Genomic DNA, 26,109 nt, shown 5'->3' on the forward strand with positions numbered 1-26,109 from the left:
ACCCAAGTGTTAAAATACATCCAACTGAAGAACTGAAAAACAGCAGGCAAGGCTGGCCCAAAATCAGCCATTTAGAATTGGCCGCTGCCTAGTTTTGCCATGCTCATTCACTTACATATGGCTGTTTCTCACTACAACAGCAGAGTTGAGTAGCTGTGTCAAACTGTGGACCACAAAGTCTAAAACATTTACTATCTGGCCTTTTACAGAAAAAGTTTGCCAGACCTTGATTTAGAAAATAAATCAAGCTCACAGAAAGTGAGGCAAACAAAAAAAAAGACAGAGATGGAAAGCATGAAGGCAAGGCCAAGAGACAAGTGGAGCATATGTCCAAAAGTTCTAACATCTGTCTAATAAGAATCCCATAAAGAGAAAACAAAAAGAAAGGTGGGGAGGACATACTTAAAGAAATTACAGGAATGTTTTCTAGACCTAAAGAAGACAGAAGACAAGTCCTTAGATCCAAAGGGCCATTGAACACTGGGGAGAATGAATAAAAAAGGTCCATGTTTAGATCTACCACAGTGAAGCCACAGCATACCAGGGAGAAATAAAGAGAAAATCCTAAAACAGTTTCTGGACACCCAGGGAAGTGAATCTCTCTGGCAACGTGGAATATGACTCCCGGGGAGGAATGCAGACCCGGCATCGTGGGATGGAGAACATCTTCTTGACCAAAAGGGGGATGTGAAAGGAAATGAAATAAGCTTCAGTGGCAGAGAGATTCCAAAACGAGCCGAGAGATCACTCTGGTGGGCACTCTTACGCACACTTTAGACAACCTTTTTTAGGTTCTAAAGAATTGGGGTAGCTGGTGGTGGATACCTGAAACTATTAAACTACAACCCAGAACCCATGAATCTCGAAGACAGTTGTATAAAAATGTAGCTTATGAGGGGTGACAATGGGATTGGGAATGCCATAAGGACGAAACTCCACTTTGTCTAGTTTATGGATGGATGTGTAGAAAAGTAGGGGAAGGAAACAGACAAAGGTACCCAGTGTTCTTTTTTACTTCAATTGCTCTTTTTCACTCTAATTATTCTTGTTATTTTTGTGTGTGTGCTAATGAAGGTGTCAGGGATTGATTTAGGTGATGAATGTACAACTATGTAATGGTACTGTAAACAATCGAAAGTACAATTTGTTTTGTATGACTGCGTGGTATGTGAATATATCTCAATAAAATGATGATTAAAAAAAAAAAAAAAAAAAAGTTTCTGGAGGATAAATTCAGGTGGCCTACCAAAGAATTCTGACACCAAACTCCCTTTTTATGATGATAGTATTATCTAAGTACTTGAATCAGGTATTAAGATTACACAGGATGACACAAGAATATGATGGAAAATAAAAAGTACTTGCTAACATCATTCATAAATATAGATGTAAAAATAAAAAATCCTAAACAGTAAAGCATCAAACAGAATCCAGCAATGTATAAAAAAGCTGGATGGTTGAGTACACAGATGTTCCTTTTCTTATTTTTTAAATTGTACATATATACTTACGTAGTTATATCTTACAATTGTAAAATTTAAAAACTTTCAGTACAAAAAGAATATAAAGAAGAAAATTAGTAAAAACCTTAATACCCAGATAAAAACAATGTTAATATTCTGGCATATATTTTTGCAGTGTTTTCTCCTAGACATTTATTTTTATCTGTATATAACTGTAATCATCTCGTATATATGGATATTTTTCCTGAAAAAAGTTTCTACATATGAAAACTTCATTAAAAAAAAAAAATTCTTCCATTGCGCTAGGTCAAAAGTAGAATACGCTTTTGTAACCTTTCTTCACTTGATATAATATGAGCATTTGCTCATGTCATTATTGTTCAGAACATGATTTTTAATGAGAGCAATTATTTTAGCACATAACTACCATAATTTAATCCAATTCCCTTTTGCTGGATATTTAGGATATTTCTAATCTCCCACACTTAATGCTAAGATGAACACCTTTTTGCTATCTCGAAGTCCAAAAAGGAAATTTATACCGTGTAATCAATTACTTAAAAAACAAACCCACAAAAAAACAAAAAACACAAGGCCTAACCTAACTGCACTAGGTAAATTTGAGAAAAGCAAAGATTCTTATGACAAGGAAAAATTATCAGAACCTGGTCTAAGCATCTACCTACCTGCTGCCTCCTCGTTTGAATCAGTGGACATGCCCAATCGCTGCTTCAGAGACTTAGACACTTGAACTGTAGAAAAAGAAAGAATTTTAAAAACCAAAAGTTGGACCAATACTTTTTATAAATCAAGTATCTTTTCCAAAGTTAAGAAATTAGGCTTACACTTTTCTCCTAACGCAATATTTAAAAACAACAAAAAACTTCTCAATGTCTTAAATGTTTCTCTCTGCAGCTCCATATGAATCATGGATTCCCTGGAGCCCTTTGGAAAGCTGAAAAAATAAATCATCTTTCTTTAGATCTGAAAAGCAAAAACTACTGGATTCAGGGAAATAATTTTATTACAGTATAACTGTCTAAAATGTTATTGGCATCAAAAGGTTTCCTTCCCCCTAAATATCTTTGAAAAATGCTCTTTAGTTTTGAGATTTTTCAATACGATAGATATGCGAGGAGGAAAGGAAGCAGGGGGAAGGGGCTTTGGCTGCAAAGTAAAAAGTAACCTCTGCTTTCTCTGAGAATGCCAGAAAGCCCCAAAACAAGAATACCTACTCATCACAACCTCTTGGGCTAGAGAAAAAGTTATCTAAACTAATTTCTTATTTTCAAGAAACATTAAAACTAAAAACAATGAGAAGGGAAAAAAATACCTATTCTTTTAAAAGTAATTAACTCTAATGTTTAACTGCAAGTCATACAAGGGGAAAAAAATCCAACTCATCTCCTTTTTCTCCCTCAACTATAAATCATTCTAACTCCAAAATATCTCTTGATTAGTCCTCATCTCTCCATACCTACCTCTAGAACACTGTATCTATGCCACTAACTCCTCTTGTCTGGATTGTTTTATCAGCTTCCTAACTCATATCCTGGCCAGCAGTTTGTCCCCTTCTAATTTTTTCCATATTTCAGGTAAGGCGATAGTTCTAAATTGCATATCTGAGCTGTTGATCCCTGTTTATAATCTTTCAAAAGTTTGCTAATCTCTTAATATGGCTTAAAAGGGTCTACAGGATCCAGTCCCTTCTTCCCTCTCCATCTGATCCCAATTCTTGACCACAAGTCTATGTTTCAGCCATACTCAGTTCCTTGAGCACATATCATGCTTTCTTATCTCTGGGCCTTTGCACGTGTTGTTCTCTAAGCCTAGAACACAGACTCGGGCCATCAAAGTTCACCTGGCTTTCAAAGTTCACCTGGCTATTTCCTAACTCCCGTTTCAAGTTTACACTTCAACATCACTTCCTCTGGGAAACTTTCCCTAACAGACTGCATGATTAGGTACCCTTCCTATGAGCTCCCATAGTACTGTGTATTTTTTCTATGACAGAATTCATCACAATATTTATAATTATTCCTCTCATTATACTATAAACTTGAGGAATGTGCCATTTATTTTTTTCAGTGGGATATAGCTAGAATCTAGCAGAGTAAGAACTCAATGTTTATTGAACAAATAATAAAACAGATACTAGAAGATAATAATCCAATTTACCTGAACAAAAGAATGGCAAAAAGTATCTGTTAACATTACATTAAGCAAGTGTTATGATGTGCACATAGACACACAACATGTATTAGAAAAAAGGTACCTTTCTTTGGTGTCTTCTCAATGTTAGTTTCTGAAGCTTCAACTTTCTTCCCTAGCCTCTGTGCAAGGCTACGCTTTAATGGAGGCTCACTCTCACCACCTACAAATAAGGAACTTAGTTTAAAAGTTCATCTTCAGCAAGGTCAAGAAATACAAGCAAAAACAGACAATATAAAATAATTCTGTATTTATACAGTGTCTGCTTTAAACAGCTTCCTTAGAACTCAATGTCAGACAAGGAATAAAAATATGCCAGAAAGAAGAGTAAGGGAAAGGACAAAAGATCAGAATACAAAATAAGCCCTGGTTGAAGTTCAGAATTAGGAATATGTGAAAAATCTTCATGTACAAAAAAAGTTTAACTGGCCAACTGCTGAATTCTAGGTAAATTCATGTTAAAGCATCTGAGATGATTAGGAGGACAGCAAAAGAATCACAAAATTTTAAATCTTCTTGTAACATGAAGACTCTGAAGGCCAAATAGTCTCTCTTTAATTCCAGTTAAGAATTCTAAGGTTCTGAAAGACTATGTAACTTACGTTATTGTCTAGTTATTGATGGAGCCAAGACCTAAATCCAGGTTTATTATGTTATACTGTTTGATACCAGTTGTTTAAATGTCACAAATTTTTAAAAACTGTTTTTAGGTTTGTCTGAAGAAGATATATTCATCAGGGTCAGATTAGAACCTTTAAAGACCGCACATCTGGTTTTCCCTCTCCCCTCATTAATAATTTAAATATGAAACCAAAACTTTTCCACAAACTTTACATGTATGCTGACATCAAAATAACTTATTTCTGGTTTTTCCTTTGTTTTGTTTTGTTTTTTTAACTTAAACTTTCTAGATCAGTTTTATCAAAGTCAGAACTCTCAATTTTTGGAGCCCGGGCATGGCTTGTGCTATAAACACACGCTGGGCTAATCAAACACTGTTTTTATAATCTAGAACTGGTAAAAGATCAAGTAAGGCTGTTTCTTGAAATATAGATAGAAGGGATTTCTAAAGATTGGCTCATTTCTGTCTTTTCTAAGCTGTTTTTTTGGAACTGAATGAAATCTGTAATATGTTCATGTGAATATAACTTTGAGCAAGTTACTTAAACCTTTTTGAGTTTGAGTTCAGAGTAGAAAATATTTACTGGCCATTTATTAAATGGCAGGAATTGTACCTCAGTTTTCTCATGGCTGTTGAGAATTAAATGAAAATTCATATAAAGCACTTTGATACAAAGCAAATCCAAAGTAAATGTTATATTAATTTCATTCATAGTCACAGTTTAATCATTATAAGTTTTTTATAAGTTCTTTTTATTACTATAGTCAATAACTACAAAACGGTATCAATGATACATTCACATTTTTTGACTGTCTGAAAACATGAAATATAAGTTCAGAACAGTTTTAAAGATCAAGCAGTGAAAACAGTGTCAAAGGTGAAGATAGGTTTCATATTTCCAACTCACTTTAATAGAGTATGAAGAAACTTCTGAAGTCAGAAAAGATTTTCAAAAATTCTTAAGAGAGACACAGTAGGGTAGGTATATAAAAATACAGTAATAAGATGGTACAGTACTTCCCTAAATATAAAATAGCACCAGTAAATCCAGGGACCCAAATTATATTTTAACTGGATTCTTTCTTCCCTCTAAAAAACTCAAACTTCAATTTGTCCAAAGAAACAGAGGTATTTTTTCAAACCTACAGCCTGCTAAAAAGTTGGCCAAAATCTAATTAAACTAACAACTTAACTTCTGTAACTTCAATAAAAGGGTAATGCACACATTAAAAAACATACACACACACATTAACTTTAATAAGTGCATTCAGTCAAGAATAAAGAGGGACTGGCAAACCAATGTTGACAATGTATTTGCATAAAGACAGTTTTGGAGAAGTTATCTTGTTCATGCACAAACAACAACAACAACAACAAAAAGGCACAGAACAAAACTTATCTTACCTACTGAAAATTTTCGTTTCCCCAGTCTCTCAGTAAGACTCAATCTAACCAAAGGTTCTTCTCCTGAAATGGCAAAAAGAGAATTTCTTCTATTCAATAACAACTAATGAGAACAAAATACACTGATATTGCTATGAGCCCATCCAGAAAGTCTCTTAAAAATCAAATCTCAGTTTTAAGGGTATAGGTCTATTGCATTAAAAAAAAAAAATTAATCCACTAAATAATAATTTAAACAGCCAAATACACAGCCTAAAGGGAAGGAACAGCACAGTCCTAATTACTTACTGCAGCCAAGTATAAGATGACAGACCAGGTTCTAATCAACTTTATAAAGCCCAAGCTATCTTTGCTTGTGCGCTTTGATATGTTAAATGAAATCCTACTCTACTATATAACCTTTCTTCATCAGCACAGCAAGAGGTAAGGTCTCTTTCCTCTGATTCTTTGATGTTTGGCAAAAACATTTAAATTAAACTGCATACTATAATTATTTGTGTCACATTCCTTACAAGGTTATAAAACTATTTGTAGGGAGAAATTTTTTGCATTTTCCTTTAACTCAAACATTTTACTACAGTTCGTTACCCACAATGGGAAGTCAATTAAATTTGTTGAATGTATACAAATAGATGGTCAATGTAAAAATTAAATGCCAGGGATGCTTGAATAAGAATTTCTATCTTTTAAATATTGAAGAGTCAAATGCACTGATGTTTCTTTTCATTCTTATATCTGATCAACATGCTAACAAGTCTATCTGCAAATCCATCAAGGTAGAAATCTCTAAGGATTTTGTTCATTCAGTTATATAAATGTAGTAGTTTGACAACTCTAAGACCTACCTATACCTCACCTTGTTTGCTGGACAGAGTTACTGTCCTCACCACAGTCCGGACATTCTCTTTTTCAGGACCTGGAACAGGATCAGGTTGGAGCAAAGGGCTGGAAACTCCAGAAGAACCTTCTGAATAAAGCAAGTTAAAGAACAGCAAATACTTTATGGAAAATAGCAAAGCTATCACAAGACAAGAAATTTTCTTTTCGTGCCCAGTAAAGTCTAATACAAACTATCAATGACTATAAACAAAGCAGTCTTTCTGTACCTGTTTGCCGTACAAAGTGAAATGGGGTGGTGGGACAGGGAAGGGAGACAATCCCTATTTCTTATTGGCCCTGAGCACATTGTGAAAATAAAATATACATATTGGTGTTTAAATACTGTAAAATTAACCTCACTTGACATCAGAAGTGTCAAGGCAACCTTTTTTATCTGAATTTAATCACCCGCAGAACATAAAGCCAAGTATCCTATAGAAAAAGCTACAGCAAGAGGGTTCTTAAGACCCATCAGCATTTCTCTCTAGATTCATTTCATACTACATTTACAATTTTTAGGGTTGAGAATATAGGTCAACCAGACCAAGGCAAGTTCCAGAAGAAAGTTTCTAACAGCCAATGAGGAAGAAGTCTGCTAATACAAAATGAAGTTTTCCCTCTTAATATGGTTCTTATATGCTGTTCTTCAGAGTTATATTTCTCAAGATAAACAGGTTCTTTCAGATTCTTTATTATGTACACCTAGCTCTGAAGCAGAAGGGACTGAAACACAGATGCAATGAATTCTAAAAGCAACCATGATTTGAAGTCTTTGTTATACTTCAAACAAGCCACAGAAGTAAAAATCTATTTATTTGGGTTGTTGCTTCCAGAAGTGTCCTTGACCATGGTCATTCCTTCTCTAGCAACATACAAACATTTACGTCAAAACTCCTAATGACTTACCACCTTGCTTCTTGGATTTTTCCTTCATTTTCTTTGATTTGATTTCCTCAAGAGTTTTTATTCCAAAATTCAAACATTCACCTGAGAAACCCAAACAGCAATCACATAAGGAAGTAGGACCTTTTCAACTCTGCATTTTATCTGTACAAAGCAGGTATTCAAATGTGTTCTAAATGAATGAAAGAGACACAGAGAAAGAGAGAGAGGGAGAGGGAGAGAGAGAGAGAGAGAGAGGGAGAGGGAGAGGGAGAGAAAGAGGGAGGGGGAGAGAGAGTTGCTGGGGGAGCATGTGGGAAGATTATGAGCAGGGCCAGCAACAATAGCCTCCTCTTACCTTGCTTTAAATTGACTCCAGGTTTCCGGGCAGAAGCCACTCTTAATCCATTATGAAGTTCAGGAGTTGGTTGCAAGGTAGGTATTTTGGTTTCATCACCTTCCTCAGAAAATTGATCTAAATATCAAAATGTAAGGCAAATTTACAATAAAAAAACAGCCCTAAAGCTTTAATCCTGATTCTGTCCAATTCACTAAATGACCTTGGCCTTCAAGAAAGAGCTAAAACGTACCATCATCATCTTCATCATCATCTGCAGCATTGATTACAACTGGTGGATGTGTGGGGCTAGGAACATTTTCTGAACTTTCCACTTTCATAACACTCCGCAGTTGGGGGGAGGGATTAGACTGGACAGACAATTTGTTCTGTTGAACCGTGACCTGGCTACCAGCCTTCACATCCTCTTCTGGTGACTCAGGCACAGTGGGCAACACAGCTAAACACACAAAGTCAGTAGTAAATTAAAAAGAAAAGATACAATCCTAATTCATCAAAATTCCCTATCCCCCTATGATAAATTAGGTGTATTTTCGTTATGAACATTTATGTCTTTTTACCCATTTTCCCAATTAGATTCTAAACTTCCAGAGGTAGAAAACATGCCTTTTAGCTAATAACTCTTCCCTATACATTAACACACTCAAAACACTACTGAAAGAACAAATAGGAGGCTGGATGTAACTGTTTACAGATTCTAGACATTTAATTAGATATTTAAGTTCTAGGTTTTTGATCAGCAAAGAGGCAGCTTTTAAGAGAAAGTAGTTAACACTTAATTGAACCAAACCAGAAAGGAGTGAGCCTACTTTTTTTTTTCTTAAATAGAGGTGAAAAGCTGTAGTAAATTTTTAATCACATAGAAGATTTCACTTTTAAGTTGCTAATAATTCTATTAAAAAATTCTTTAAAAGGAGCTTTGGAATAAATTAAAGGTTATACAGCTTAATGTTACAGGATCAGGCCATCCCCTCTCTCATCCCCTCTCTCATTAGCATTTATTTGTAATTTGCATCAGCAAAAATTACTAGCTTTTTATACAGTTAAGTCCTATTTTAGACTATGGCCTAGAGTAGGACTGGCAAACCAATTTATTTCAAGAGTCCTAAAAGAGTAAATATTTTAGGATTTGCAGGATATAAGGTCTCTGTCTCAACTATTCAATTCGCAGCTGCAGCACAAAATTGGCCATAGAAAATATGTAAATGAATGAGTATGAAAACAGGCAAAGACCAGATTTGGAGACCCTTGGCCTAGAGAATCAAGTTTTTTTAAAAAACTCTATGAGTCAGATAAGAAAATGGGAAACAAAATAGGCCATATTAATCTAAGCTGTCATTCCAAGAAACATTTGTAAGGCAGCATGACTTCTGGCAAAATAAAGTTTTAATCATGGCTCTGCTAATGTTTATTGTTCACATGACCATGTACAATTCATTTAACCTTAATAAAGTTTAGTTCCCTCATTTGTAAACTAGAAATAATACCAATCTCACTAGAGTGAAAAAAGGCAACACATATAAAGTACTCTGTAGAGTGTACATGGTAAGTATTCATTATATAGTAACTATTCTTTTAAAATTAAAAACAGATCTTACTTTTGCTTGGAGGTAGGAAAAGGCCATCAACATAACGTCCTCTATTGTGATGGAAAGCACAATTTAGTTTTTGACATCCCATTGGCTGATTTTCCCAATAACAAGGAATCTCACTGCGTTTTTTCTATAGGAAGGAGAAACACTTTTTTTTTTTTCAAATAAAAAAATGAAGTGAGACCTATATTAATTTGGTAAATTTGTTTTTTGGACAAAGTTCATTTCAGGGTTCAGAAACTTGAGTCATATGAGATGATTCTGATGTGAGGAAGAAGGCTGATGAAACATGTATGTAACAGACATGATAGAGAGATGAAGGGGACAAGGGAGTAGTTTATCTGCTGTTCATTCCTCCTTGTCCTCATCATGGAACTACTAAATGCCTATGATTAATTTAGCTAAGTAGGATAATATAATAGTTTAGATTATGAAACCAAAGATAATAGGGTTTGAATCTCTATTATGTTATTTATTGGCAATGTGATCTTGGACAAATAATTTGATGCCTCTAAGTCTCACTTTCCTCAGCTATAACAATAGCTATATAGTTTCTTATGAGGATTAAATGAAATAATGCACATGAAACTCTTAGCACATATAAAGAAAACAAACTGCAGCTGTTATCTGAAGCTGAGAGTTCAAGGCCTTGAGAAAAATTTTCTGATTAGTGACTTCTCAAAGTAACACAAAAAGGATGGCATTTATCCTTTCCAAACCACCTCTCTCTCATGAAGGAAAATAAGAACAAGAAGAAAATCTGCACACCTAGGAATAAACTACTGAATCTCAAGATGATACATGTGCACCAGAAATACTTAACATTAGTTCTCAAAAAAAAACACATAAAGAATGTTAAAAGGAATAGTGTTTGAAATAGCTCCAAAATGGAATCAAACCAAATATACAACATTTGAGTGAATGAACACATTGTAGCATATTCATACAACAAAATGCTATCCAGTAATGATAAGGAATGTACAGTGAAAGAAGCCAGACACAAAAGAGTACATCCTGTATGACTCCACTTTGTAAAAATTCTCCAAGCTAATTACAATTTATGTACTTTTCTAATACTTATTTTTATAAGTATATAGTTCAATTAAAAAAAAAAAAGCTTAAAAGGCCCTTCTGAAAAGTATCTAACCTCTAGTTAATAAACAGCATTATGTTGGATCTCTCATGACAGTATATGGTCTAAGGTTTAAAATTCCAGGAAAAAATAGCAGCATTAATTCAGAAAGTAAAAATATGGAAGAAAGAAACAGAAAAAGAAGTTCAGGTAAAATGGGGATGAGGTGTGGAATCTAGTTACTCCTCTAGAGCAGCTGGTAAATAGCCAGGCACTGTATGCAACAGTCACTTTACGGACTTCTTTGACCAGTTATGCATCATACACCAATATGGAACAGGTAGAATGGCTGAGATCGCAGCAAAAAACTCTTTTAAGTTTCCCTGGCCAAGGAGCTGGTGTCCCTCCCACCCCCCAGGCACGGCAGACTGTCTTCAAGCTAGTTCCCCAAGGGAAAAAGAAACCATCTTTGCTGAAAGCAAGGAGGGAGGCTTAACCCGGCACCAATTGCAGAATTAAAAACGTCAGACTGCTGAATAAAAGCTCCAAGCACAGATAAACCAGGAGCAGGCACCAAAGTTGCTGGGAGGAATCTGTCTGGCAGAGAAGAGTTGGGGCTGACAACAACAAAAAACATAGACTTTTGGAGTTGGAGGTGTTCAGAATACTGGAAAAGGGCTTGGCTCCAAGAAAAAAGGGCATATAGAGACGGGCACTAAATCAGACTCTGGCTTCTAAACTTGGGGAACTGGGGTCTGGCTCTGAATAGGGTTTTTTTTTTTTCTTTCTTGCTCTCCAACTATTCATCTTTTTACTTTTCAATAGCCTATGAGTGTTCCTGCTTCAGCACTGCCCAGGGCAAGGGCGGAATTAAGAATTAAAGGTGTCTAAGAGTAACTATTCAGGTGAAAGACATAATAGCCTAAAGAGCTTATCTTTAAATAGCCCATAACAGAACTGAGAAAACTTGGGGGCTGGGGAAAGGCCTTGAAGGATTTTCTTTCTTTCTTTTCTTTTTTGAAATAACTATTCTAAGTCGCTTATTACAGAAAGCCTCAGATATTTGTAATTGGCCCCTGGATCCAGCCAAGCACAGAGCTAAGATAGGTCTGAGAGACACAGCAATAAGTCTAGTTGAGAAGACAATTCCCTAAAGGGCATAACTCCCCCAACCCAAGGAGGGGCGAGGCCCAGCTCAAGTGGCAGCCCTCCCACAGAGAACTCAAATGCCAGGGGCTAGAAAACAGAAACCAGCATGAGTCAGCCATGCCTCTGGCAGGGACAGGGTCTGCAGAGAATTAAAGGCACCTGTGGCACCTCTTAACACTGGTGGGGAGCCGCCAGCTGACAAAGGCAACCTGCTGGACAAGATAGGAAAATCACAGGGTCTAGAGGCTTCATGGAAGGGTCTGACAACCTGTGAGGTCTCATTCTCAGGGAAACTTCATACCCTCTTCCTGAGACCTCGGCCTCTCTGGACTGGGAAAATCTGATTGGGGTCGATCATATGTGGGAGACCCTCTCACAAAAATGTTACATAGAGGCAGAGCAAGAACCAGAAAAACAAGGGTGAAAAATTCTGATCAACTAAACAGAAGCTATGTTAGAGGTCTAGAATAAGATGAAGTGCATGCCAAAGAACAGGCAGAGAACAAAGACAACCAATGAGTAAACTAGGTAAAAGAGAGAAAATGAACTAGATGCCTAGACAGCTAAGATTAACGAGCCATACTAAGAAACATGAAAATATGGACCAGCCTAAGGAACAAACTAACACTTCAACTGAGATACAGGAATTGAAACAAACAATTAATAATCAAACAAATCTCCTAAATCAATTCAAAAATCAAATCAATGAGCTGAGGGAAGAAATGGCAAAAGAGATGAAGGATATAAAGAAGAAACTGGGTGAACATAAGGAGGAACTTGAAAGTTGGAAAAAACAAACAGCAGGATTTATGGGAATGAAAGACACAACAGAAGAAATTAAAAACACAGTGGAGACTTACAACACCAGATTTGAAGAGGCAGAAGAAAGGATAAGTGAACTAGAAGACAGGCCATGTAAAATGCTACACATAAAGGAACAGATAGGGAAAAGAATAGAAAAATAAGAGCAGGGTCTTAGGGAACTGAATGACAACATAAAGTGCACAAATATACATGTTATGGGTGTTCCAGAAGGAGACGAGAAGGGAAAAGAGGCAGAAAGAAAAATAGAAGAAATAATCACCGAAAATTCCCCAACTCTTATGAAAGACAGAAAATTACAGATAAAGAAGTACAGCGCACCCCAAACAGAATAGACCCCAACAGACCTACTCCAAGACACTTACTGATCAGATTGTCCAATGTCAAAGACAAAGAGAGAATTCTGAAAGCAGCAAGAAAAAAGCAATCCATCACAAACAAGGGAAGCTTGATAAGACTTCTCCACAGAAACCATGGAGGCCAAAAAGACAGTGGTATGATATATTTAAGATACTGAAAGAGAAGAACTGCCAAACAAGAATTCTATATCCAGCAAAACTGTCCTTCAAAAATGAAGGAGAGATTACAATATTTTCAGACAAACAGACACTGAGAGAATTTGTGAATAAGAGACCAGCACTACAAGAAATACTAAAGGGAGTACTACAAGCTGAAAGGAAAAGACAGGAAAAAGAGGTTTGAAGGAGAGTGTAGAAATGAAGATTATCAGGAAGGATAAAAGGAGAGAGAGGAAAAATAAGACACAGCATATAAAATCCAAAAAACAAATTGGTAGAAGAAAGTACTGCCCTCACAGTAATAACACTAAATGTTAATGGATTAAACTTCCCAATAAAAAGACAAAGCCTGGCAGAATGGATTAAAAAACAGGACCTATCTATATGTTGTCTACAAAGAAACTCACTTTAGACACAAGGACAAAAATCGGCTGAAAGTAAAATGTTCGAAAAAGGTATTTCATGCAAACAGCAACCAGAAAAAAGCGGGAGTAGCTATATTAATATCAAAGTAGACTTCAAAAGTGAAACAAAAGAGACAAAGAAGGACGCTATATATTAACAAAAGGGTCAATTCATCAAGAAAACATAACAATCATAAATATTTATCCACCAAGCCCGAGTGCCCCAAAATTCATGAGGAAAACACTGAGAACACTGAAAGGAGAAGTAGATAACTCCACAATAATAGCTGTAGACTTCAATACACCGCCGCTCTCATCAATGGACAGAACATCTAGACAGAGGATTAGTAAGGAAACGGAGATGTTGAATTGTATGATAAATGAACTAGACTTGACAGACATTTATAGAACACTACACCCCACAACAGCAGGATACATGTTTTTCTCAAGTGCTCATGGAACATTCTTTAGGATGGACCACATGCTGGGTCACAAAGCAAGTCTCAACAAATTTAAAAATATTGATATTATAAAAAACACTATCTCGGATCATAATGGAAGGAAGATGAAGATAAATAACAGGCAGAAGATTGTAAAATTCACAAATATATGGAGACTAAACAACATACTCTTAGAAAACCAGGGAGTAAAGGAAGAAATTACAAGAGAAATCAGTAAATACTCTGAGGCAAATGACAATGAAAACACAACATATCAAAACTTATAGATGTAGCAAAGGCAGTGCTGAGAGGGAAATTTATTACCCTAAACGCCTATATTAAAAGAGAAAAGAGAGCAAACATTGAGGAATTAACTGTCCACCTAGAGGAACTAGAGAAAGAACAGCAAACTAACCCCAAAGCAAACAAAAGGAAAGACATAACAAAGATTAGAGCAGAAATAAATGAAACTGAGAACAGGAAAACAATAGAGAGAATAAACAAAACAAGAAGATGGTTCTACAAGAAAATGAACAAAACTGATGGACCCCTAGCTAGGCTAGCAAAAAAAAAAAAAAAAAAAAAAAGAGAGAGAGAGCAGATGCAATAAATGCAATCAGAAACGGGAAAGGAAACATAATTATTGACCCTGCAGAAATAAAGGAAATAATGAGGAGATACTATGAGCAACTATATGCTAATAAACTAGACAACTTACATGAAATTAGACACCTTCCTAGAAGAGCATAGACAACCAACATTGACCCGAGAAGAAACAGATGACCTCAACAAACCAATCACAAGTAAAGAGATTGAGTCACTCATCAAAAAGCTCCCCAAAAAGAAAAGCACAGGACCAGATGGCTTCACATGTGAATTCTACCAGGCATTCAAAAAAGAATGAATACCAATCCTGCTCAAACGCCTCAAAAAAACTGAAGAGGAGAGAAAGCTATCCAACTCATTGTTATGAAGCCAACATCACTCTAATATCAAAACTAGACAAAGATACTACAAAAAAAGAAAATTATAGACCAATCTCCTTAATGAATACAGATACAAAAATTCTCAACAAAATACTCACAAATCGAATGCAGCAGCACATTAAAAGAATTATACACCATGATCAAGTGGGGTTTATTCTAGGTATGCAAGGCTGGTTCAAAACAAGAAAATCAATTAATGTAATACACCATATCAATAAATCAAAGCAGAAGAACCACATGATCATCGTGATTGATGCAGAAAAGGCATTTGACAAAATTCAATATCCTTTCTTGATGAAAACACTTCAAAGGATAGGAATAGAAGGGAATTTTCTCAATATAATAAAGGCAATATATGAAAAACCCACAGCTAACATTGTACTCAATTGGGAGAGACTGAAAGCTTTCCCTCTAAGATCAGGAACAAGACAGGGATGCCCAGTCACCATTGTTATTCAACATTGTGCTGGTAGTTCTAGCTAGCGCAATTAGGCAAGAAAAAGAAAGAAAGGGCAATCAAATTGGAGAGGAAGAAGTAAAACTTTCACTGTTTGCAGATGACATGATTCTATATGTAGAAAATCCAGAAAAATCTACAACAAAGCTATTAGAGTTAATCAGTGAATACAGCAAAGTGGCAGGCTACAAGATCAACATGCAAAAATCTGTAGTGTTCTTATAAACAAGCAATGTGCAACAAGAGGAAGAAATAAAAAAAAAATTCCATTTACAATAGCAACCAAAAGAATCAAGTATTTAGGAATGAACTTAACTAAGGCTGCAAAAGACCCATACAAAGAAAACTACAAGAAACTGCTAAAAGAAATCAAACAGGACCTAAAAAAATGGAAGAACATTCCGTGTTCATAGATCAGAAGACTAAATATAATTAAGATGTCAATTCTACCTAATCTGATTTATAGATTCAATGCAATACCAACAACTTACTTTGCAGAAATAGAAAGACCAATAACCAAATTTATTTGGAAGGGCAGGGTGCTCAGAATAGCCAAAAATATTTTGAGAAAGAGGAACAAAGTGGGAGGTCTCACACTACCTGACTTTGGAGGATATTACAAGCCCACAGTGCTCAAAACAGCATGGTACTGGCATAAGGACAGAGATATCGACCAATGGAATTGAATTGAGTGTTCAGAAATAGACTCACATCTATGGACAACTGATCTTTGATAAGGCAGTCAAGGCAAAGCAACTGCGACAGAGCAGCCTCTTCAATAAATGGTGTTTGGAGAACTGGATATTCATTTCCAAAAGAATGAAAGAAGACCCCTATCTCACAGCTTGTACAAAAATTAACTCAAAATGGATCAAACACCTAAACATTAATGCTAAGACCATAAGACTCTTAGAAGAAAATACAGGGCAATGTTTTAAAGATCATGTAATAGGAGGTGGTTTCCTAGACCTTACACCCGAAGCATAGGCAACCAAAGAACAAATAGACAAATAGGATCTCCTCAAAATCAAACACTTTTGTACATCAAAGGACTTTGTTAGAAAAGTAAAAAGGCAGCCTACACAATGGGAGACAATATTTGGAAGCCACACATCAGATAAAGGTTTAATATCCCAAATACATAAAGGGGTCCTACAACTCAACAACAGAAAGACAAACAGCCCAATTAAAAAACGGGCAAAAGACATGGACAGACATTTTTCTGAAGAGGAAATACAAATGGCTCAAAAACACATATGAGAAAATACTCAACTTCACTGTCTATTAGGGAAATGCAAATCGAAACCACAATAAGATATCATCTTACACCTACCAGAATGGCCATTATCAATAATACAGAAAATTACAAGGGCTGAAGAGGATGTGGAGAAAGAGGCACACGTATTCACTGTTGGTGGGAATGTAGAATGGGGCAGCTAATCTGGAAGACAGTGTGGCAGTTCCTCAGGAAGCTAATTATAGAACTGCCATATGATCCAGCAATTCCATTATTAGATACATACCCAGAGAAACTGAAAGCTAAGACGCAAACAGACATTTGTAAACCATTGTTTATAGCAGCATTATTCACTACTGCCAATAAATGGAAATAGCCCAAATGTCCATCAACTGATGAGTGGAAAAAACAAACTGTGGTATATACACACGATGGAATATTATGCAGCTGTAAATCAGAACAAAGTCACGGAACATGTAATAACGTGGATGAACCTTGAGGAAGTTATGCTGAGTGAAGTTAGCCAGAAATAAAAGGACAAATACTGTATGGGTTCACTAATATGAACTAACATTAATGAGCAAACTTTGAGAGTCAAAAGCTGAGAACACAGGTTATCAGCAGATAGAGGGTAGATATCGGGCATTTGATGCTGAAGGCATATAGAATGTTCAACAGGATTGACTGTATAGGCAGATCCAGAAATGGATAGCATAATACTGTGTGATGGTAGGACAATATTGTAAGTACACTTAACAAAGATGACTGTGAGTAAAGCTGAAAGAGGAGTGTTAAGGACAACTATGACAGTAGAAGGAAAGATGGATGATAAAGTCAGGGACTGTATAACTTAGTGAAACCTAGAGCGGTCAATCATGGTGACGAAACGTACAAATATGTCAACCGCAAGGTGTTGAAAAAGGGATGGTGATGGGGCAAAAAATAATCAAAGCACACTGGAGTCTATGGTTAACAGTAACATTGTAATATGTTTCCATTAAATGTAGCAAAGGCAATATACCAAACCAAAATGTCTGTGAGAAGGGGATATAAAGAAGGGGTATGGGATTCTTCATAGTGATATTGTTGTCTGTCCTTATTATACTGTATTGTATGGTATTTTTATTATTCTTTAAAAAAATCTTTTTGAAGTAATGAATATGTTCAAGTGCTGATTCTGGTGATAAATGCACAACTATATGATGCTACTGTGAACAATTATTTGTATACTGTGGATGACTGTATGGTATGTGAATATCTGTCTAAAAATTGCAGGGAAAAGTATAAACAGAGGGATACAAATGCTGAAGAAAACATGGAGAGAGGGGGGCACCTATTGACTGTTGGTGGGGAAGTAGAATGGTATAGCCTATCTGAAGGACAGTGTGGTGGTTCCACCAGAAGCTACGTATGTGGGTGCCATAAGGTCCTGCAACCTCATTATGGCATATATACTTGGAAGATCTGAGAGCAGAGACACGAATAGACATTGGTACACTGGTGTTCATAGCGGCAGCACTCACGATTTGCAATGGATGGAGGTGGCCTAACGGTACATAATTTAATGAACAGAATGGTGAACTGTGGTGTATGCATACGATAGAATATTGAGCAGCTGCAGGAAGGAATGAAGCTGTGAGACATACAACTAGATGAGTGGACCTTGAGGACACCATTTTTAGTGAAGTACGCCAGAAATGAAAAGACTAACACTATAATGCCTCACTAATATGGACTAACTATAATGTGTAAACTCTGAGAATTGAATATCAGAGCACACCTTATCAGGAGAATACTTATTGTAATGCTCCCTAGAGTGTAAGCTCTTACAGCAGTCACATCTATTCCTAAGCTGTAATGTGTATCTATAAATTCTGAATGCTGAGCTCTTTGTGTATAACCTGGTCAGTCTTTGGAACTCTGGGTATCTGTGTGACACCTGAAACTCAGAGCTACAACTCACCAGCTATGAATGTCAGTATTACCTCATATAGCAACTGTTAAAAAACAGCTGAAAAAAGAGTTCAGACCTCAATTAAAGATATGAATTAAGTGGATCTGGTTAGGATTAAGGCAAATGAGGCCAAAGGATAAAGGATGACATTGACTGTGTTTTAAAACTTCAACTTCTGTGTGAGACCAAGGGATGAGATGTTTATTTGGTGCAGGAGCTATATTTTCCGCAGCACACTAAATTATTTAACTTATATGGTCAGTTTATTCAAACACCATAATTTCATGGAACTTTGACTAGGAAGTGAGATCTGGTAGGATTGTTCAGGTTAGTGTGAAATCCTGATACATCCCAAAGAAATTTGGGCAGAGAAAGGATATATTTGCAGGGACCCCCTGGAGAACTGGGGGAAAATATGGAAATGTTTCACTTCCCCACCTGGGTTATTATTGATATTCTCACAAACACTGAGGACTAACAATTTGGTAGGATGAGCCCTCTACTTGGGGGCATACCCTTGTGAAGCTTGTTGCTGTAAAGGAGAGGCTAAGTCTACTTATAATTGTGCCTAAGAGTCTCCCCAAGAGAACCGCTTTGTTGCTCAGATGTGGCCCTTTCTCTCTTGCTCTAAGCCCATACAGCACGTGAACTCACTGCCCTCACGCCTACATGGGACATGACTCCCAGGGATGTGGATCTCCCTAGCAATGTGGGACATGACTCCTGGGGATGAGCCCAGACCCGGCATCATAGGATTGAGAAAGCCTTCTGGACCAACAGGGGAAAGAGAAATGAAACAATATCGAGTTTCAGTGGCTGAGAGATTTCAAATGGAGTCAAGAAGTCATTCTGGAGGTTACTGTTATACAATTATAGAGATATCCATTTTTAATTTTTAATATATTAGAATAGCTAGAAGGTAATACCTGGAACTGCTGAAGTGCAACCCAGTATCTTTGATTCTTGAAGATGATCGCATGACTATATAGATTACACAGTGTGACCATGTGATTGTGGAAACCTTGTGGCTTACACTCCCTTTGTCCAGTAAATGGACATATGAGCAGAAAAACAGGGACAAAAAGTAAATGAATAATAGTGGGGGATGAGGAATGTGAGATGTTTTGGGTGTTCTTTTTAATTTTTATTTTGTTTTTATTCTTATTTTTATTTTTGTTCTTTAGAGTAATGAAAATGTTCAAAAACTGATTGCAGTGAAAACCAGGTAGCAATATGCAAAAGAATGAAGGTGGACTCCTACCTCTTATCATATAAAAAAATTAAATCAAAATGGATCAAAGACCAAATAAGAGAACCAAAGTATTAAACTCCTAGAAGAAAACATATGGGAGCATTTCAGGACCTTGTTAGGCAGTGGTTTCTTAAGACTCTATACCAAAAGTACAAGTACCGAAAGAAAAAATTGGTAAATGAGGCTTCATTAAAATTAAAAGCTTTTGTTGGAACTAACAGCATCTTTAGATCAAATGTAGCTAAACTGGAAACCATTCTTCTTTAGGGCAATATAGTGTAACCCAGCAGAGGTAAAGTGGACAACAATCCTTTTGAAGGCAGAGGGAGTTTGGGCCTATCTAGCAGAATCACTATTACTCTGTATTTGTACTAATGTTTACAAAATGTAACATACTCTAATACCTTCCTCCTCAATCCCCCTCTTAACATTCAAACTGGCATCATATTAAATCACTGGCATCATATTAAATCACTGATATGGTTAAACGTCAACTTACAATGACCTTGGAATCAATGCCAGTTTGATATATTTTCTTACAGAGCAATACAATTATTAGGGCAACTGGTTTTTAGAAAGACTTAAGTGGATCCTTCCTCTGCATATGAGCATATTTTCCAGTAATCTCTCTTTATTTATTCTTTTGTTAATGCTCAATGTGAAATTGGGAACTGAGATGCAATGGCTGTTGGTTTCACAGAAGTCTGGATGCCTTACCCTCATTTCAAAGCTGGCATCCAGAATTTCCTCCCTCTCTGTGATACAATATGCAAAAGTAAGTGTACAGAGTCAAGATGGATTCTCTGAGGGCCAGGCTGGATAATATGACTGCCTTTCTGTAAACTGCATGCAGAGTACAAACACTCTTGGACTCTAATCTCATTTAATAAAGACAATACAGTAGCTGGAAGAAACATAGGGAAAAAAAATTTGTACATTAAAGGACTTCATCATGAATGTAAAAAGTCAATCTACACAATGGGAGAAAATATTTTGAAACCACATATACGGTTAAGGGTTTAACGTCTAGAATGTATAAAGAAATCCTTCAACTCAACAAAGACAAAAAAAAAAAAAAAAGGGCAAAAGACTTGAACAGACATTTCTCCAAATTAGTTTCACAACTAGCAAATAAGCACATGAAAAGATGCTCAGCATCATTGGCAGTAGGGAAAAACTAATCAAAACCATAATGAGATACCATTTCATACCCACTAAAATGGCTACTATTAAAAAAATGAAAGAAAATAAAAAGTGTTAGAAAGGATATGGAAACCTAACACTCACTGGTGGTGGAAAACAGTTTGGCAGTTCTTCAGAAATTAAGTATAAAATTACCATATGACCTGGCAATCCCAATTTTAGGTATATACCCAAAAGAATTGAAAGCAGGGACTCAAACAGATATTCGCACTCTGAGGCCCACAGTGGCATTATTCACAATTGCCAGAAGACAGGAGCAACCCAAGGGTCCATCAACCACTGAACGGATAAATATGATGTGGTATATACATAAAATGGAATGTTATTCAGCCCTAAAAAGGAATGAAATTCTGATATTTAACAACGTGGATGAACCTTGAAGACATTATATTGAGTGAAATAAGCCAGGTACAAAAGGACGAATATTGTATGATCTCACTGATATGAAATAATCAGAACACGAAAACTCATAGCGTCAGAAACTAAAATATAGTTTACCAGGGGGTGAGGTAGGGGTAGGGAATGGGAAGTTAATGCTGAAATTGTCGAGTTTCAATTTGGGATGATGGGAAGGTTTTGGTAATGGATGTTGGTGATGGCAGGACATCATGAATATAACTTATACTGCTGAATTACATATTTAAATGTGGTTAAAGGGGAAAATTTTAGGTTATATATATGTTATCAGAATAAAAATATAATGTAAATTATGGAGTATAGTTAATAGTATAATTACAATAATATTGTTTCATCAACTGCAGCCAAGGTACTAACAAATGCAAAATGTTAATAGGGAAAACTGTGTGTGTTGGTGGGGGGAGGTATATGGGAACTCTGTATTTTCTGCATGTTTTTCCCATAAAAGAAAATAAAATGTATGTTTGGAGTCTTTTGGCACATGCAATGATTACCTATTTTTTTAAAATGCAGAGCAAATACACATCTTTCAAAGAAGTAGACAGAATCCACCTCCTTTTATTCCCAAAAGCTAGTATGACAGCATTGTTTTTTTGGGTAAGAATAACAATTATTCAATTACTTTCCTCAAGGAAGAACCTAATGTCAGTCTTCCTTGCTCCTTAGTCAGTCTTTGCTTAAGTTTTTACTTCTTTCTTCTAAACAATTTTCAAATTATAGGATGACTTCTCTAATAGTATCCAATATATACTATTTGATCTGTTTAATATGTTTACTGGATTTTGTTTCTAACTGAAAAGTAACACACAAGCAATGAAGACAACTTGGAAAATGGAAATAAATGTCTGAGAAAACCACTTATTTGTGTATATAATCTTTTACTTTTTTTAAAAAAAAGCATAAATGTACAAGCACACACTTACAAGAAAGGTATTACATATAATTCCATAGATTTTTAAATTTAGCAACATATCCTCCATACTAAAATTCTATATGGTTCTTTAAATTTGAATAGGGGTAACAGCATACTGTTGAAAGATATAACATAAAAGGGGTATACAGTAAAAAGACTCCTCCCTGTCCTCCCCTCCATAGCCACTGTTATGTTTCTCAATATTTCCAGAAATTTTTAAAATGCACATACAAGTGAAAACAAATATAACATCTTTGCCCCATTCTTTCCTTACACAAATGGTAGCAGATTACACACCTTGTTCTCCCCCTTGCTTTTTTCACCTGACACTATAATCTTTCCCTAACAATAAATAATGAATTTCCCATTTAAAATGTTTTAACATCTACCCAGAACCCCACTGCACGAATGTAGCAAATTTAAATGGAAAGACAGTTAGGTTGTTTCCAGTATTTTACTATTACAAATTATGCTGCAATGAGTAATTCTGCACATATCTCATTTAGCACATGTATGAGTACTTATGGGACAAAGGTATAGCAGTTTTTAGTTACAGCCAAATTAGCCTCTGTATAGAAAGAGTTAAAATAGAAGGTTGGAGACAGCTAACCTTGGACAGGTCTGCTTATAAGGTTGGCCCTTGGCTGGCATCTGGGAACTTGGCTCTCAGAATGTTCCTAGTCAGTTAATTGATAAGGGTGGTTCACTGTGGCTTGACTGTGTGTGCAACAGTATGGTTTTACACTGATCACCTGCCTTCCTTCAGGGAGTCTGGAATTGTGGTTGTTGTTAGATAAGAAGATAGATATATGACCAGCCCCAGTAAAAATCTTGTGTGCCATGTTTTTAATGGTTTTGCCTGGGCAGAGACATCACATTCACGTTGCTACATTTTCACTGCTGGTGGAAGAGTACACTCCGTGACTCCTCATGGGAGAGAGAGAGCATAAGGAAATCTGCACGTGGATCCCTCCAGACTCTGCCTATGTCTTTTTCCCTTACGATCCAGCTATGTATCCTTATCATATCACGGTAATAAGTCTTAGCCATGAATAGAACTACACGCTAAATCCTACAAGTTTTTCTAGTCAATCTCTAAATGCCGGGACTGTCTTAGAGACTCCAACAAACCCTCCATAGGAGTTGTGCCAATTTACACTCTGCCAGCAATGTTACAACATGATTTTTCAAACATTGCAAAGCATGCCTTTCTCTGAAATTATTTAGTGACTGCCTGCTATTTGGAAGATAAGCAGCATAGAATGTAGTGAAGAGAAGAGAAACGTGGAACCAGTTTGGCATAGTTACATAACACCAGACATACAAAATGCATGCTGAGTCTCTTCCTCCCTCCCCCCAAAACAATTCAGTCCAAAGTCATTAGATGGGGCCAAGAGAGGCAGGTCTCCATGCTGAGGGAGGGAGGAGCACAATGGCCCAGAGCAGGGCATTGGAGTCTGACTGGGATGAGGAAGGCATACATGTGATGATGAAGTGGAAGCCTGATGTGGGGTGTCAGAAGCCACAAGTGTCTGAAGGGCATCTGCATAGGAAGGTGGCCTGACAACAGTGTTGGAGCTTAAACAGGACAAGCAAGGCTTCTCTGCAGAAAGGCAACCCAATGTAGAGTGAGGAGGGTTTTCCCATGCAGGGGCAGCATGGAATGGGGCATCAAGAAACAAGAGAGGTCTTCCCAAAGTGGAAACCTGGCAGAGTAAGGAGTGAGCAGGATAAGGAGAGCATTCCACATGGGCAGGCTGTCCAACACAGGGTTATCAGCACCTGAATGTGTGAAAGGTGATCCATGGTCATGGTAGGGAAGGGTGCAGAGTGGGGTGTGTCGGGGTCCAAGCACAGTGAGAAAGGTGTTCCTGTGGAGAGGTAGCCTCATGTGCGATGTTGGAGGAAGGGACTGTGATATAATATCAGTTTACATACCAGGTAAGTAAAAATATTAAAAACAACGGGAACAAAGTTTCTCACTTTTGGAGAGGACTGTTACAAGCATGAAAAAGGAGAAGCCTAGAATAAACCCTGTGATATTCAACAGGAATTGAAGGTACCCACATGAATCATAATTTTCAATACACAGGCATTTAGAAACTGATAATGACATATATATGTTTATGTTTTACATTTATATGTTCCCTAGCTCTGTCCACTGATAGGGCTTAGCAACAGTAACAGGAGTAGCCCAGACCTTAGTTTCTATATGCCATTCTTCATTAAAAGAAACCAGCACGCCTCAGAGAAATGGTTGATTCCAGGGCTGGATAGGAAAAGTACAGGATGAGCCTGGAAATCTTGTTAGGCCAAAAAGCAAAGAGTTGCTCAAAGAATGATGGAAACATGTCAAAAGGACACAAAAAACAAGCTTGAAGTGCTCCTACTAGCCAAATCTGGGTCATTTTGAGCATAAGAAATTTATAGTAACAGTAATAGATTATAACAATAAATAAAATAGGAAGCCACAAGTTCCTGCTAACATAAATAAGGAGATGAAAAGTGTGATGAGAAATGAGATATTTATAGGGTCTCCAAGTATCTCTCCAAAGAATACTTTTTAATCACAAAAAGAAAAACCTTACAGTGAAGGATTCTGGCAGACACCACCTTAATCAAGTTACCAAAGGGAAAATAATGGGAAAATTAAAAACCGCATGCCACCTGATAGCATGCAATGAGAAGAATATCACTTCTTCTCATGAATTTATCACTTCTTCCTCATGAATTTATCACTTCTTCCTCATGAATTTAGTCTTGAGGAAGTATCAAACAAACTCAAATTGAGGGATATTCTACAAAATAACTGGCCTATAATCAAGTGCCAAGGCCAATGAAAGGCAAGGAAAGAATAAGCAACTGTTCTAGCTGAAAGAGACTAAAAAGTCATGACAACTAAATGCAACACTGGAATCTGGACACACTCCTTCTGCTATAAAGAACGTTTATAGGGACAACAGACAAAATGTGAATGGGATCTTAGGACCAAATGGAGGTAATATATAAATGTTAATTTTCTAATTTTGATGGCTGTATGGTGGTTATGAAGGAGATTGTCTGCGTTTATAGGAAATACTCATGAAAGTATTTGGAGGTAATCTAACAATTCGTAAAAGGTTCAGAAAAAAAGTTTTATATTGCACTTGCAATTTTTCTCTAAGTTCGAAATTGTTTTCATTTTTTTTTAAAGAAAAAGAAATAGAAATACAGATAAATGCACCTCAAATACGTGTTTATATTTGTTAGGCTTAAATTAAATACATTACCAAACTGCCTTTCAGAAATATTATACCAATTCATGCTTTATAACATCTAGATATTAAGTGAGCACTATAATAATGACAGAAATTTCACTGGGTCATTTCAAAAAATAATTTAATCCATGTTATAATGTGTAAAACAAAATGTGATTTCCCCTCCATTTTTTTAGTGGCCCACTATGACCCAAGAGAACCTGTTATATCATAAAGTAAATTGAAAACTTACATCAATCTCCATGTGCCGAAATCTGCACACCTGTCGAAAACAGCGCCCTTCTTGCCATAATGTGCAAACAGTTTCATTTCCTAGTGCAGCTTCACAGTGACGGAACGGGCAGCTGTCTCCCTATACGTAAAAAGAAAAGAACTGTGGCCTCAAAATACATCACAGGTTAAAATACACAGAATAAGTGTTTCCTGGAATCTAGACAAGCAAAAAACAACTGAGATGAGAAGATAACAAACTGAGGGCAACAAACTGAAAATTTCTTTTAATTTATTTCTTTAAAGTACCTTTCATCTGATCTGACAACATGAGTGACACAAGCTGAGAGCTGGGGGGAAAAGACAAGTGGTAGTACTAAGTACTCTTTAAAAATATATTTTAGTTT

At 36.4% G+C, this 26,109-nt stretch overlaps 1 protein-coding gene across 9 annotated transcripts in view; it reads right to left on the minus strand.

The window, feature by feature from the left end:
- Nucleotides 1-26,109, minus strand: part of ZC3H11A (zinc finger CCCH-type containing 11A) — a 53,399-nt gene that overhangs the window by 13,699 nt on the left and 13,591 nt on the right. For all 9 annotated transcript variants that reach the window (XM_037824990.1, XM_037824985.1, XM_037824991.1 and 6 more), the window contains 9 exons: nucleotides 25,725-25,844; nucleotides 9,418-9,541; nucleotides 8,052-8,258; nucleotides 7,820-7,936; nucleotides 7,486-7,566; nucleotides 6,557-6,667; nucleotides 5,701-5,763; nucleotides 3,739-3,837; nucleotides 2,150-2,215 (listed from right to left, as the gene is read on the minus strand). In XM_037824990.1, coding sequence (XP_037680918.1) covers nucleotides 2,150-2,215; nucleotides 3,739-3,837; nucleotides 5,701-5,763; nucleotides 6,557-6,667; nucleotides 7,486-7,566; nucleotides 7,820-7,936; nucleotides 8,052-8,258; nucleotides 9,418-9,541; nucleotides 25,725-25,844 — 988 coding nt within the window. The remainder of the gene's footprint in view (nucleotides 1-2,149; nucleotides 2,216-3,738; nucleotides 3,838-5,700; nucleotides 5,764-6,556; nucleotides 6,668-7,485; nucleotides 7,567-7,819; nucleotides 7,937-8,051; nucleotides 8,259-9,417; nucleotides 9,542-25,724; nucleotides 25,845-26,109) is intronic.

Source organism: Choloepus didactylus, chromosome 2, assembly GCF_015220235.1.
Source record: "Choloepus didactylus isolate mChoDid1 chromosome 2, mChoDid1.pri, whole genome shotgun sequence".
Lineage (NCBI taxonomy): Eukaryota > Metazoa > Chordata > Mammalia > Pilosa > Megalonychidae > Choloepus > Choloepus didactylus.